General features: G+C 44.1%; 2 protein-coding genes across 3 annotated transcripts in view; one reads left to right on the top strand and one right to left on the bottom strand.

Annotated features, from left to right (window-relative positions):
• Nucleotides 1–1,618, top strand: part of LOC149308785 (UDP-N-acetylglucosamine transferase subunit ALG13-like) — a 40,639-nt gene extending 39,021 nt beyond the window's left edge. The window contains exon 24 of the mRNA XM_089537145.1: nt 1,344–1,618. Within this exon, the coding sequence (XP_089393271.1) occupies nt 1,344–1,618 (275 nt within the window). The remainder of the gene's footprint in view (nt 1–1,343) is intronic.
• Nucleotides 1,619–8,843: 7,225 nt separating this feature from the next.
• The window catches only part of LOC149308784 (short transient receptor potential channel 5), a 112,159-nt gene continuing 106,905 nt past the window's right edge, over nt 8,844–14,097 (bottom strand). For both annotated transcript variants that reach the window (XM_089536461.1, XM_089536462.1), the window contains 4 exons: nt 12,877–13,080; nt 12,007–12,048; nt 11,813–11,902; nt 8,844–10,244 (listed from right to left, as the gene is read on the bottom strand). In XM_089536461.1, the coding sequence (XP_089392587.1) occupies nt 9,513–10,244; nt 11,813–11,902; nt 12,007–12,048; nt 12,877–13,080 (1,068 nt within the window). In that variant the 3' untranslated portion in view covers nt 8,844–9,512. The remainder of the gene's footprint in view (nt 10,245–11,812; nt 11,903–12,006; nt 12,049–12,876; nt 13,081–14,097) is intronic.

Raw genomic sequence — 14,097 nt, 5'->3', positions numbered from 1 at the left:
ACTCCTCCTGTCACAGTAAAACATGGTTTGTTTCGTTGTTCCCATTGTAAGTGAAACAGTATGCTGTGTTGCCTTCGACAAGCTGGAATCCTCTTGAATCTCACTTTGCAGAAATGTTTGATTGTGATGTTAAGTTGGCTGCTTTGAGCATGGCCTCTTGAGGCACATGCCGAGGTCTCCATAGGGTTTTAATAGAGTTTCTGGTTAAAGCGTATAAAGCTGTGAAGTACGGTTACTCTATACCAGAGTGCAGAACCTGTGAACCTCCAGATGTTGTTTGGTCATATTGTCCATCACACATGGCCATTGGCCATAGCCCCTGCCATTGGTAGGTGCTGACATCCAAAGACTTCTGACAGGCAAAAGGCTTGCGTACAACCCAGCTCAGTGCAACTGAGATGTAAACTAGTTGCGGTATTGTCTGCTGAACACACCATTTGCACCCTTAAATAATGATCAAGGTCAAGAGATGCATTTCTGGATTGACCAGTCATGACTTGGCATGGCTCTAAGTACCAGACACCCTGCAGGTTGTGTAATGCGCATATCTTTTTTTCCCTTTGTAGTGAAAAGTAGCTCTTTCCCCCCTTTCTGATAATGAAAAGCAGCCTGGAAAAAGAGAGATAAGTGCCCCGACTCTGAACTTCAACTTGCAGCTTCCTGCGGCTGCTTTGATTCTGAGCACCTTGGGGAAAACATCCATGCCACTGGGAGACACATGTAATTGACCTGAAAATGTATCTTGTGGACCCTTTTTTCCCAGCCACAAGGAGATAGACCCATCCAGTCATTTGACTGGGGAAAAGTATTAGCCTCATAAGTGGTTCTTAGTAATCATGATAATCTAATTTCATGGCTTGGCATGATTTATGTGTGTACTAAAGCCCAGGCTTTTCTTAGCACTTACCGTTAGTCATTGGATATTAGAAGTTTTGGGAGGGATGCTGCCGCCCAGATTGTTCTGGCTCATCAGCTGTGCAAATTGCGCTGTGTGCGTAGCGCATAACAGGACATGTTTTAATTGGGACAAATTTTAATGAGCGGAGCTGTGAGTTAAGGGCTAGCCTTTCTGTATTTTTCCTCTGCGTGTTTTGATTCGACTGAGGGAATGTTAAAAAAACAACAACACGATAATAATAACAATCTGATTTACTATCTAACTGCCCTGTCTGCATCTCAAAAGAAAGGGCACTTCTGTCATAGCTCTGTAACCATGCAAATAGAATTAATTGGTTCAAGACACAGATGATTAATCAACTTGAACAGAGGTCAGAATCATGCAACTCCACTGCAAGTTGTTGGAATATATATGGACTTTCTTTCTCCCTTCCCTTCCTTTTCAGGAGCTTTACCAAACGCAGAACCACCTCTGCCGCCCCACGGAGCCGTGTATTACCCCGTCATACCCGATCCTTACACGCAGCCGCCTCTACCGGGATACGACGCTTGCGTTCCTTTAGTGCCTGCCTACCACTACGTCGGCCCTTGGTATCCAGGAAACTCATCCTACGGCAATTCCGCGCGCATCCACGGCGCTGTGAATCCCGGCCACTTCCACCAAGTTGGTTACGTGGCCTCGTCGAACCCTGCGCCGCATTTTGTAGCTCAAAGTATGTGAACCTGGAAGGACTGAATCACTCGAAGCATTCCTGTTTCTTTTTGTTGTGTTGTTTTATTTCGGTTTAATTCCTGAGCAATAGTAGCGGTAGGCGAAACGTTACCTTTTTTTAATTTGTCGTGTTTTATATAAATTGTTGGTTTGTATTTATGGTGGGGGTGGGGGTCGGGAACTATATTTCGTATTTTAAGACGTCTACAGGGCACTGTAACCTTATATATCAGGCGTTGCTGCAGCAAGGAAAGGCAATGAGTCGGAAGGGATGAACATCAGTTGGAATAACGCAGCCTTCCGCTACTTGGCGCCTTCTAAAAGTGCTGGATGACATCTCCCATCGTCCCCAACTACATGGTCATTGGTCACTGGCCATGTCTCTTGGGGATAATGGGAGTGTTTGCCCAAGACTTCTGGAAGGGGTTAGGTCAGCGGAGTCTGGACCAGTGACATTTTCTTCACATTTTATTACTGCTTGACATGTAGGTATAGGTGAAGTGATGCGCTGTTCAAAGTGACCAAAGTCATGCGTTCTCATCTTCCACTGGCTTTCATGGTAACTCCTCATGCTTAAACCCAACAACATCAAGGGGAAAAGGAGGTGGGGGTTAAAAAGTCAACCATTGAAGAGTTCTCCAGCCAACGACGGTTGTGGACTGACCGCTCCCCAAGCGAGGCATGACCATCCCAGTGCATCACTCTTAGTAAACCGCCTACTAATCATTCTCCAATTTTAATGCGGTCTCTTAAGGGGCACGGTTTTGGAAGGTGGGGAATCTTTGTCTTAGATCCGCGCTGCGGCTCTGGTCTGTAATGAGGTTTCTAAAAAGCAAAACTAATAGCTACACAAATGGTTGTAAGGGTGGGGTTTAATTTGGCACCACCGTCACTCAATAAAAGCAGATACTTAACACTGACCTAGTTTTTTGTGTGTCTCTGAGCAGTGCAACCTAGGGATGCAGTGCTTCACTGCATTTCTTCTCGGACGTAGCGGATGTACTAATATCACAGTCATCTCTTTGGAAGATAATGTTCAGACGTTTTTCTTACATGTTTGCAGGGATTCAAACTCTTCCCCATTTAGTAAGTGTTCAAACCCTGGTCTCCTGGAGTCCTAGGCCAGCATTCAAACCGCTGCATCATGTTGGTTTCCATAAGTCTAGGTCCAGCCTATTAATATCGAGTCATTTCACTTAGTTTGAAGGTGGTCTATGAAATGCATTGTCTAAACCACCTTGTCCCTGTATCTCAACTCTCTTTGGCTGGGAAGTCCTCTGTATTTTGGATGAACTGGTCTGGGGAAACTAGGGTTTAGATCTAGGTGTTCCCATTGATGGGTAATAGAACCAAGTGAATCAATCTCTTGCCAGATTACAATCTCCCAGATTATAGTTGGATGACCTGGCTCATGGTTAGTTGCCAGAGTTGACTTGGAGTATATCCACACTGCAGAATTAAAGCAGTTTGACACCACTTTGCCATGACTCTAGCCTACAGAATGCTGGGATTTGTAGTCTAGTGAGGCACCAGAGTGCTCTGACAGACCAAGCTGGATATCTTTTATGGTGTTGTTGTTGTTGTTGTGTGCCTTCAAGTTATATGTGACTTATGCCAACCCTAAGGTGAACCTATTGTGGGGTTTACTTGGCAAGGGTTGTTCAATAGAGGTGTGCCATGACCTTCCTGAGGCTGAGAGAGTGTGACTTGCCCAAGTTCACCCAGTGGGTTTCATTGCTGAAATGAATAGTTACCAAACTACAAATCCATGGCAGTAAAGTAGCATCAAACTGATTTAACTCTGATCTCTTCACCCTTGCAATCCTGGGACTATGCCTCCTACTTTGCAACAATGATTTATAAATGGAAATAAAAACTCAAGCTTGCTTTTTACAGGAAGCACATCATCTTTCTTTGTTTTTGCCCTGTGTATCTGGGAAGAGATCAAGTTTGCAGTGTTAAAAACAGTAGGTGTGAAATGGCTGCATAGTTTATTGAAGAAGAAGAAAAAACACTTCAAAAAGGCCGCATGGTCCTTGAAGTTTGCATTTATTTTTTTAAATATAAAAATCTGATTAATATTTTGTCTGCTGCCGACATGAAAGTTTTGACCCGAGGTTTCAAAAGAATTGCACTTTGCCTTTCCATTCCTTTGAAATTTCCATCCAGGGAAATAGTATTAAAATGAAAAGGCTTGTTTCCAAGTGCTGCTTCTGATCATTGTGGGAGAAGGTCAGGATGAAATGGCCATCAAGGCTGAGGTTATCCGCTTTGGGTCTGTCAAGAATAGAAAAGGACCTAAAAATGGACCATTAGACTTCTGCCATCTTTCTATTCCTTGGATCAATTGGTTGTGGTTTGTCCCAGGATGTCTTTCAGGATGCATCCACACAGCAGAAATAATCCGGTTTGACCCCACTTTAACTGCCGTGACTCAGTGCTGTGGAATTCTGGGAATGGCAGTTTGGCAGGGCACCTGAGCTTTACTCAGAGGAGAATCAAGCTGCTGATACTTTAGAGGCCAGCTGTAGCAGACCTATCGAAATGAATAGGAATAGAATGGAATAGAGTCATCGGTCTGAGATGCACTGCAGAAACAATTCAGTTTGCAACTGCTTTAACTGCCCTGGCTCAGTGCTAGGGAATCCTGGGAATTGTAGTTTATTATGGCCCCAGAGCTCTCTGACAGAGAAGGTGAAATGTCTCACAAAACTGTAGTTCCCAGAATTCCTTGGCGTTGAACCAGGGCAGTTAAAAAAAGTTTCTAGCCCTTAAGGCTCCATAGAAAACAAGCTGGAATGTGTGTAAGCCATGCCTGCTGTAACAATCTTGGAGGCAAGAGAGCGGTGCTTGGGTTGTGTGATCCTGGCATAGATTTTACTATCACCTCCATCATTTGGAAAAGCTGCACAAAAACACATAAAATCACGTTTATGGTATACAAAATTGTGTCCAAGTGATCGTTTTACAATTCATGGGTGTGTATATTTGCCTTCAAGTCGTCCGTCGACTTATGGTGACCCCATGAAGTTGATAGGATTTTCTTAGACAAGAAAGACTCAGAGGTGACTTTGCCTGTACCTTCCTCTGAAACAATAGCCTATATTACTCATTAGCGGTCTCCCAACCAAGTGCTAACCAGTACTGACCATGCTCAACTTCCAATATCAGATAGGATCTGGTGCCTTTAGGGTATTTAGGTTTCTCACTATTTATACAAGTGCAGCTTTCTCAGGGCAGAGTTCTGTTTTTCTCTGCTTAATAGCATGTTCTATTTTATTACTATTATGAACTCACTGCACTGTGATGATCTATGATAACAAGCAAGCCCCAAACCCCAGCAGACCGCATGGTCTATTTAAAGCCGAGCATGATTTTTGTTGTTACACATGTTTTAATTCCTGAGAACATACAAGAGAAAAATGAGTCCAATGTTTCTTGTTGCACGCTACAGCAAGCCGGCTAACTGTTTTGTTTAAATATAGCCTTGCAGTGGGTTGTTGAAAGAAATAGTAAGCGGATAAGGACTTTTGGACTTAATATTCCAGCAAGACGTGGCCATTTTGAAAAATCGAAACAGTGCATTGACAGCTAGCTAGCACATCCGTGCTGAACTGGCCTCGCATGATGCTTAAGCCTTGGGTTGGGAGATGAATAATTCAAATGTTCTGGAAACATTTCAGGGCGCTTACTCTGTGGCCACTAGCTATAACTGCTGTGAGGTCCAGCCACCCATATAATGTGTTGTTCACCTGTCGCGTAGAGCGTGTGGAGCGCATCCGGCACGGAGTGACCAGAAAGGTCAAACGCTAAGCATTGACTCTTGAAATCTTACTCCGAATGGCTGTGGGAGCTGAATTCCCTCCCTCCCTTCCCTGAGTAAGAGCAGAACGTTTCAGTCTTAAAATGGAGAAGGATTTCAGACAGCTCCAAATAAACTATGTTGTGCCGTAAAGCACCAGAGAGTACGTAAAATTGTAGAACTGGAAGAGACCCCAAGGACCATCCAATCCAACCCCGTTCCGCCATGCAGGAAAACACACAAAGCCCTCCCAATAGATGAACATCCACTGTTTGTTTGAAAACCTCCAAAGATGGAGATTCCACTACCCTCCAAGGCAGCGTCGTCTTCTGCCAAACAGCATTTACCACCCAATGTTTAGGTGGAATCTCTTTTCCTATAGCTTGAACCAAATCCTCCATGTCCTAGTCTTTGGAGTAGCAGAAAACAAGCCTTCTCCTTCCTCAATATGACATCCCTTCAGATATTGAAAAATGGCTGTCATGTCTCCCCTTAACCTTCTCTTCTCCAGCCTAAACATACCCAGCTCCCTAAGTCACTCCTCTTAGGGTTTGGTGGTTTCCAGACCTTTCACCACTTTGGTCTCCCTCCTCTGGACATCAGCTTGTGGATATCCCTCTTGAATTGTAGTGCCTCCATTCCACCTGTGTGTCTTTCCCCCTTTCTGGCAACACCTGTTCTATCCAAAGCCAATTTCTAGTATCCTTCAAGAACTGGGGAGGGGACTAAGTACTCAGGTTAACACGATAGTATCCCACAGATGCTCTATTTCCAGGCAATGGGCACAAAAACGGTACTGTTTTCTGCCACCGCCACCCTGCGCCAGATAGTCTGAATCCTAATATAGGCCTGGTGCCTATGGCATAATGGGACGCTGCAGCAGCTCCCAATACTCATCATTACAGTTCACTATTAAAGTGTTATATCCTGGCAGGTAAGCGGCTACATCATTGTAAAGTTACACGTAATGGCCTCTGATGCCAGATCTCTGCCAAAGTTAATAATAAAATGTATTGCATTTAATCCCTGTTAAAAATCAGTAAACGTCAATGGGAGGCTGTCCTGAACACAAATCCACAGGAATGCAAACATATTGGATTGCAAAAGGGGAGTTCTTGTTGATATGCCTGCTAAAGATACCCTCCCTATACCATCTTAACTAAGGGCAGAAACAACAAAATGCAGGCATCTCTAATTTTTCTCCTGTTTGGTGTGTAACATCTTGCCTGGCAAAGAAGCCAGTGGAGCTTCAAAAGCTTGCAACAAGTATATTGTGCATTTCAGTTGGCCAGTAAAGACATCATTATAGTTTTTTGTGGGCTTTTCGGGCTAAGTGGCCATGTTCTAGAGTTTATTCCTGACGTTTCGCCGGCATCTCTGGCTGGCATCTTCAGGGGTATCACTGTTTGGTGGACAAATCCAGAATGTTTATATACGAACTCAAACATTATCTATGCTTGTAATCCAGTGAGCCTGTTATCCCCCTGCTAAGAGGGACAAAACCTATGATTCATCTGCAGCAAAACACAGTTTTGGAGGTGTTAATCTCACGACAACAGATCTCCACCCGGAATTGGATACTGTAGCTGGTAGAGGATTTGAATTTGATGGACTTGCCCAATTAATGCAAAATTCTGGGGCACTGTATTACGGGGAATATGTAAAACCTGGGGCGTCAGCCTTCCTGTTGCTATGGAAATGATATTAGGATCTCAGCATTAATGGCTGGCATGCAGCTTCCATTGAAAGCCACGGACTCCCACCCACAGATGCCTCCACCTCTCCCTCAGTAAGGTTTGCTAATGCAAAATTGTGTTGGCACACAATGTTGTGAGAGTCCTGGCGCCTGAAAGCTGCAGCCGTTGAGCCAGAGGTGGTCAGAGCCTGAGACTATGCATTTTGCTGCAGCGGCTGGTGTGTGTTTGTTTTGTTTAATGGTTTGTTTTACCTGCAAGAGTGGGCAATCTGGAATGCATTCCCTCTGCAGGAGAATGCGAGCGCGGAGCAAAAGTTGACACCGAGGAATTGGAGCGAGCCCAAGCTGAGCAAAGCATTTGCAGCCAGGTGGATCGGCAACGCAGGGAAAGGTTGGACAATTTGCTCTCTGGGGATGCGATGGCAGATTAGCAGCTGAGCTCTCTGCTTACAGGAGGCTGTTTTGCTTGTACGCTCGCAAATAAAGGCATGATTACAAAGACTCCCATGTGCTCTCATCCAAAAGAGAATAAACCCTGGAGCTTCTCGCTGCTTTGGAGAAGGGGAGAGGGAGCACAGGAACAACATGACCCACGTGGCAAGCACACCAGACACAATGTTGTTTACAATACACATGGCCAACCCATGGGTTGCATGACGCCCTCCGAACCCTGCCCACTCTTCCCTGCAGCTTGGTTGGAAACAGGTCATTGCTTCCTCACTGCTATTAGCCATAGAGAAATGGTTATCTTGAGCATTGAAGCATTGCTGGAACGTATGTGATCCTGGTCCTGAATATGTCGGTATGTACTGTATATATTCATGTATAAGTCTAGAAATTTGGGTCAAAAAATCGAGCCAAAAAACCTGGGTCAACTTTTCCGCGGGTCAATGCAAGTGTTGTACCTTAACTCAAAATAGGATCTGTCTCCTCTGAGCGGCAAAATGTAAGAGCTTAGTCCATCCTGGGAGAACCAAAAAGAGGCACCAGCCTCCTCTATTCTCTTCATACTATGGTGCTGCTTCTGGTTTGGATAGGAAAACAGAAGCGTTCTTTGGCATCATTTTCCTTTCCTTCATTCTTTCTTGCATGCCCCTAAGTTTTACTCTTGACTTATACATGGGTCAAATCAAAATTCATAATTGTGGCCAAAAAAAACATGCCCTCGAATTATACATGAAGTCGACATATAGTTGAGTATATACAGGTGAGTTCCCAGCTCTACTCACTGCTGACCATTCCATCACCAGTTCTTCCTCAAAAGGTTCGACAGGCATGGATGTTTGACCCTCCTATCTCAAAATGGTTGACCCCCCCCCCCTGTCATTTTGGTGATTGGGTTTAGATAGAGAAAACCAGTGTGGTGCAATAGTTGGACTGGGACTTAAGGGGACCAGGGTTTGAACCCTCACCTGACCATGGGAACTCACTTGGTGGCCTTGGCCAAATTATTCTCTCTCAGCCTCAGAGGAAGGCACTGAAGAACTGGATGCTTCGATTAACACCTTTTCTAGAAAGGCGGATGTGTAAAATACAGGCATGCAACCTGGATTTTGAACATGGTCAAGAATATTTGGAGGGGTTGCTATTCCCTGCATATCAAACCCTGCAACAAGATTGCTGTTATTGGATGCTGCAAGCCGAATGAGGGAGAGGACGCAGTGTGCGTTTTTCAAAACAGACCAAATACGTGAAAACAGCAAGTTTCAGAACTCAATTTTTAACTCATTGTGATCATAATTTACATGAAGAAAACAATATGCAACCTTAGTAAAGGACATAACCATTGGAATCATGGGAGATCGTATTGCTTGAAAGCGAAAAGCCCATTCCTGTCTGAACTCTTCTCCCCTCCAGGATCGACTTCAGCTTGGCTCTGAGCTTCCAACTAAGTCACTGAGCATCAGCTGAAGACCCCGGAGAGAAGTCAGGGGCCTGGAAATGGAACATGAAATGGTGGAAAGCAAAGCTACTAACCGGGTTGAGGCTGGAAAAGAAGCAATAAGACTTGAGAGTATTCTTCGGTATTCTGTAACAAAAATATAGAAACCCTAAAAGGATTACAGCGGGAAAGAAGAATGAAAGAGAGATGGATGAAGCAAACCTGATAGCATATTCTATAGGTTCTTATATTTTTCAAAAGGGTTGGACCATTCCAACGAAAAGTCCAACATGTGAGTTTATGAAAGCAAATTTAAAAAGTGGGGACACAGGGAGAAGAGAGATGTGGCTATAAAATAGGCTAAAACAAATGTGAGCTCTACACTCAACCGTTCAGATAAAATAGTGGGGCAGGGCAAGGAAGGGAGGGATGGGAAGGGGCATCCTAACTATGAAGAGTCTGTGATAGCAAATAGTTTCCACTATTAGTAAGTGTTCTACAGCAGGTTACAGAGCAGCTCTACTTATAGGCGAGTGGTAACCTGGTCCTCTTGCCCGTCTTTCCATTGGTTCCTAAACATATCGCAAGCATCTCCCCATGAGTCAAAAACGTCCTCGGAGGAGTCTATGAGTTTGGAATTGGAGGAACAGATGCTGGAAGCACAGTGAAGGGAACTGGAACAGGCCACCGGGCATTGACTCTGCCCCGTATGCCTGATATTCCTACTGTAGTCCACCTCATTGAGGTTAATTTCACTTTTGGAACAGTTCTCATCCCGCTTTTTAGCCATCTGAGAATATTTAATGTCTTGCCACATGTAATGCGGCTGGATGACCCCATCCGAAATGGTGTACATGGGCTCCGTATTTGGTTCTGCCAGATGACCGTTCATCTTGGAGAAGAGGAGTCCCAAGCGCTTGAAGGATTCCTTCTTGGAGCTAGAAAGCCTTTGGACTCTATTCCCATTCCGGACAAAGGAGCGCTTGTTAATCCCATTGCTTTTGGGTTTCTCGTTCACCATTTCAATCCCGGACATCGTCTTAATTAGAGCCGAGACATTGAAGTCTTTCTTCTTATTGGCTAGGCCAAACGAAACACTTTTTGCTTTGGATGTTTCCCCGGCGCACTCTTCATTGGCGTCGTCCTTCTGGGAGACCTCGGTGCTGCTGGTGGAATAGCTTCTCCGTGGTGGTTTTCGGTTACCCAAAAGGTCAAGGACTTCGTAGCGGAAACTGGAGATGTCCTGCTTCAGTTCCTAAGGAAAGAGAAGGATGAGTTAAAGGATGAGTTAAATGCTGCAGCTTTATCTGTGGCAAGGAAAGAAAGCAGGAAGACTGTGCTCTCTTGAGGCCAAGCGTTCAAAGCTATGCAAATGAATTATTCCAGATGACTGTGCCCAAGAATCCCAATAAATATTTCATTATTTAGCATCCGGAAAAAGAAGTTTGGCAAAACATTTTGCGAAGGGAAGGAAGGACATTATTAGATGGACAAATACCAATCCAGTTTTTAACTAAGAACTGGTTTAATGGTGATGGAATAAAGGTGTTCCTTATCCTTCAGTGACAGCAGTGTTATTCTCTAGGGCAGTGGTTCCCAAACTTTGGTCCTCCAGATGTTTTGGGCTTCAGCTCCCAGCCAGCTTGGCCAACAGTTAGGAATTCTGGAAGCCAAAGTCCAAAACATCTGGAAGACCAATGTTTGGGAACCACTGCTCCAAAGGAAAGCCCTGGGGAATTATGCTACATGATGACCATGTACAGTCCAACGTTTGCTAGCTCTCAATTTTCACTCCTTTGACTATTTAGAGCTTCTCCAGATGGGTCCAATGGGTTGGGAGGGTGCAGATTTGTTGATGTAATTCTCAGAGCTTGTATTATTATTATTATTATTATTATTAGATGACATTTTTTGTCCCTGGGCATTGTTATGTTAACATTGGGAAGTTGATACTAGAGGGACGAAACAACATGGAAAGAATAACGATAGGTGCCTCCACCACCCAAAAGAAAGTTAGTTCAGCGTGTTCCAGAAAGCTTTCTATCCCAAACTGACAATGCCCAGACATATTGAAATAAAACAATCAATTAAGATCAGGAAAGCCTTGCATAAGTACACAAAAACAGATGGAGCCTACTAGGGACCTTTGAAAGTGTCTTCCAAAATGCTTCTGGGAATGACACAACACTGCAAAACAACACTAAAATGCTGTTTCTTTTTCACCATTGCTACAGATGGAGGAGAGAATCCTTGGGCCATCAGATGTTTTGCATTACAACTCCCCAAAACACTTACATTGCTCATAGTGGATGGGAGCTGAAATCTCAAGCATCTAGAGCAGTGGTTTTCAACCTACTTAATGCTGTGACTCTTTAATACAGTTCCCTATGTTGTGGTGACGCTCAACCATAAACTTATTATGTGTCTCGGTTCCTAAGACCATCAGAAATATGTGTTTTCCGATAGTCTTAGGCGACTCCTGTGAAAGGGCCATTTGACCTCCAAAAGGGTCGCGATCCACAGGTTGAGAACCATTCCATATCATAGGGCTTTCCTCACTTACAACATTACTACATGTGGCTTTTAAGACACTGCTACACCAGGAAAGAAGTGGCATTGTCCATAGTCACAGCACAAAATTGTCTCTGACTTGTACCCACACCCTCCCTGACCCATCCTTTCCCATCCCTTTTCATTCACAAGGGAAACCCATCAGTGATCTGCCAATCGCACAAGTCCTCAAGTGTGAAATGTCACTCCTGGGGCAGTCGCATGATTGTGAGTCATGTGGCGTCACCACTGACTTGCACACAGTTACATTACCTTAAAGTTTTCTTCTGTTAATCCTTCATTGGTTTTAGAATTTCGGATCATTGCTGCAACGTATCGTTTTACTAGGTTTCTGATCACTTCCTGAAATGCAAGCCACAAAATGGGAGTGAGACTCTTTGGATCGATGCCCCAGAGAAACCAAGGAAATAAATTAAACTGCTTCAGTGAATGAATGGTTTCTTTACCTGATAATGTTGATTCTGAATCAAGTTGTCTGCATGGCGTTCCTGAAAAGAGAAAAGGACACAGTCATACACAGTTAGCCCTCCATATCCACAGATCTTTCATCCAAGGATTCAACCATCCATGGTTTGAAAATATTCAATATATATTCCAAAAAGGGGACCTTGGTTTTGCATGTAATGGGACTTGAGCATCCATGGGTTTTGGTATCCATGGGGGGTCCTAACTTCAGTAGATACCAAGGGCCCATTGTATGAAGAAGTCATAGGTTGCATTGTTAGCTTTTATAAGGGTTTAAGGAAAGGTCTACTTGATCAGAGGAAAGGTCCTTCTGACAGGCACCTTATATTTTCCGCTCAACTCAGCAAGATGTGTCTAAGAAACCTTCAAATGCGGCTTCAAACAAAGGTGAGGAATCTCTTTCAGCCCAAAGACCAAAAAAATTAAATGTAAAGCAAAGGCTTTCATGGCCAGCATCCATAGTTTTTTGTGGGTTTTTCGGGCCACATGGCCACATTCTAGATTCTCATTTCCGAAGACCATTGGAAATATGTGTTCTCCAATGGTCTTCGGCAACTCCTGTGAAAAGGTTGTTCGACCTCCAAAGGGGTCTGGACCCACAGGTTGGGAATCGCTGTTCTAGAACATGGGCACATAGCCTGAAAAACCCACAACAACTACAAAAAAAAAAACAGTTTTGATGAAATTCTCAGGGGTCACATCATCCGAATGGAGGGCAGGGCCAAAGGCAAAAGGGTCCAGCCAAAAAGACTTGTGGCTCACTCACACTACAGAATTATAGCACTCCCATTCCACTTTAATTGGCATGGCCCCATCCTATGGAATCCTGGGGTTTGTGGTTCCCTCCGTACCGTGAAGGACTTCAGATTCTCGTGCTTCTCGTCATTCTCCGGGTCTTGAGACGGGCACAGCTGGTTGTGGATCCACTTGCAGAGGTACCAGAAGGACTTGGGGCTGGGAATGATGTTAAAAGGGGGTGGCAAAGTGCCTCCTTCGTCAAAGTAACTCATCCAGAGCTTTGTGCGGGCAAACTTCCATTCGATATCGGCATGGTCCTGGGAAAAGGAATAGCACAAAAGAGTTACTGGTTTGTATCGACAGCAAATCTTTCACACAGTAATGCTGTGGCTGAAGAATAAAACTAGCCTGAACGGCAAGGTACTCTTTAAAAGTAACTGATGGGTATCCAAATAAAAACTCAGCTTTTGGACACCCAATAGAGACAAATAGACCCATAACCATTTTATCAATGAACCAAGAACACAGATTCAGATAGGAAACCAAATAGACCAAAGTGGATGGTCATGGTTTTTTGTAATCCTAATTTAAAATGGTTTAAACTGATTTTATTGTGAAGTACTCAGAGATCTTATGATATGAGGAAAGGTAGGACCATAGAGAGCCAGTGTGGTGTTTTGGTTTGAGTGATGGACTAGGACTCCAGAAGAACAGGGTTCAAATCCCAGTTCAGCTATGGAAACCCATTTGGTGAGCTTCAGTAAGTCAATCTTCTAATAGGAAGGCAATAGGAAACCAAGAAATTCCTAGGATAGGGTCACTGTATATTGGAGTTGTCTTGAAGCCACATAACAAACAAGTGCTGAGCAGGTCACACACTTTTGGCCTCAGAGGACAACGATAGCAAACCTCCTCTGCGGAAATCTTGCCAAGAAAACCCAAGGAAAGTGTTGCCAGAAGTCAGGGTTGATTAGAAGACACATAACAAAAATCGTAGTGTGAGAGACTTGTTTGAGCGTTGAAGCCTAGTAGTTGGTAATGTGACACCTGACTTATAGTTTCAGGCCTGGTAGTTTGTAGTGTGTTAAGGAGACTGTGTGTGATGTAGTGGTTGGACCAGGACTCTGGGACCCTGCTTGACCAGAGAAATCCACTTTGGGCAAATCACTCTCTTTTAGCATCAGAAGAAGACAATGGCAAATGCACACTGAACATATCTTGCAAATAAAGCCCACGATGGGCCCGCCATAAGTCAAAAATAACTTGAAGGCAGACAACAACAACAACAACAACAACAACAACATTAGTCCAAAAAATTGGGGGACTGAGATTTA

Source organism: Sceloporus occidentalis, unplaced genomic scaffold (assembly GCF_023333645.1).
Source record: "Sceloporus occidentalis isolate IW3139 unplaced genomic scaffold, rSceOcc1.0.p SCAF_8, whole genome shotgun sequence".
In the NCBI taxonomy this organism is placed as follows: domain Eukaryota; kingdom Metazoa; phylum Chordata; class Lepidosauria; order Squamata; family Phrynosomatidae; genus Sceloporus; species Sceloporus occidentalis.
The sequence above is the reverse complement of the archived record's forward strand: the minus strand, read 5'-3'. Positions and strand labels throughout refer to the sequence as shown.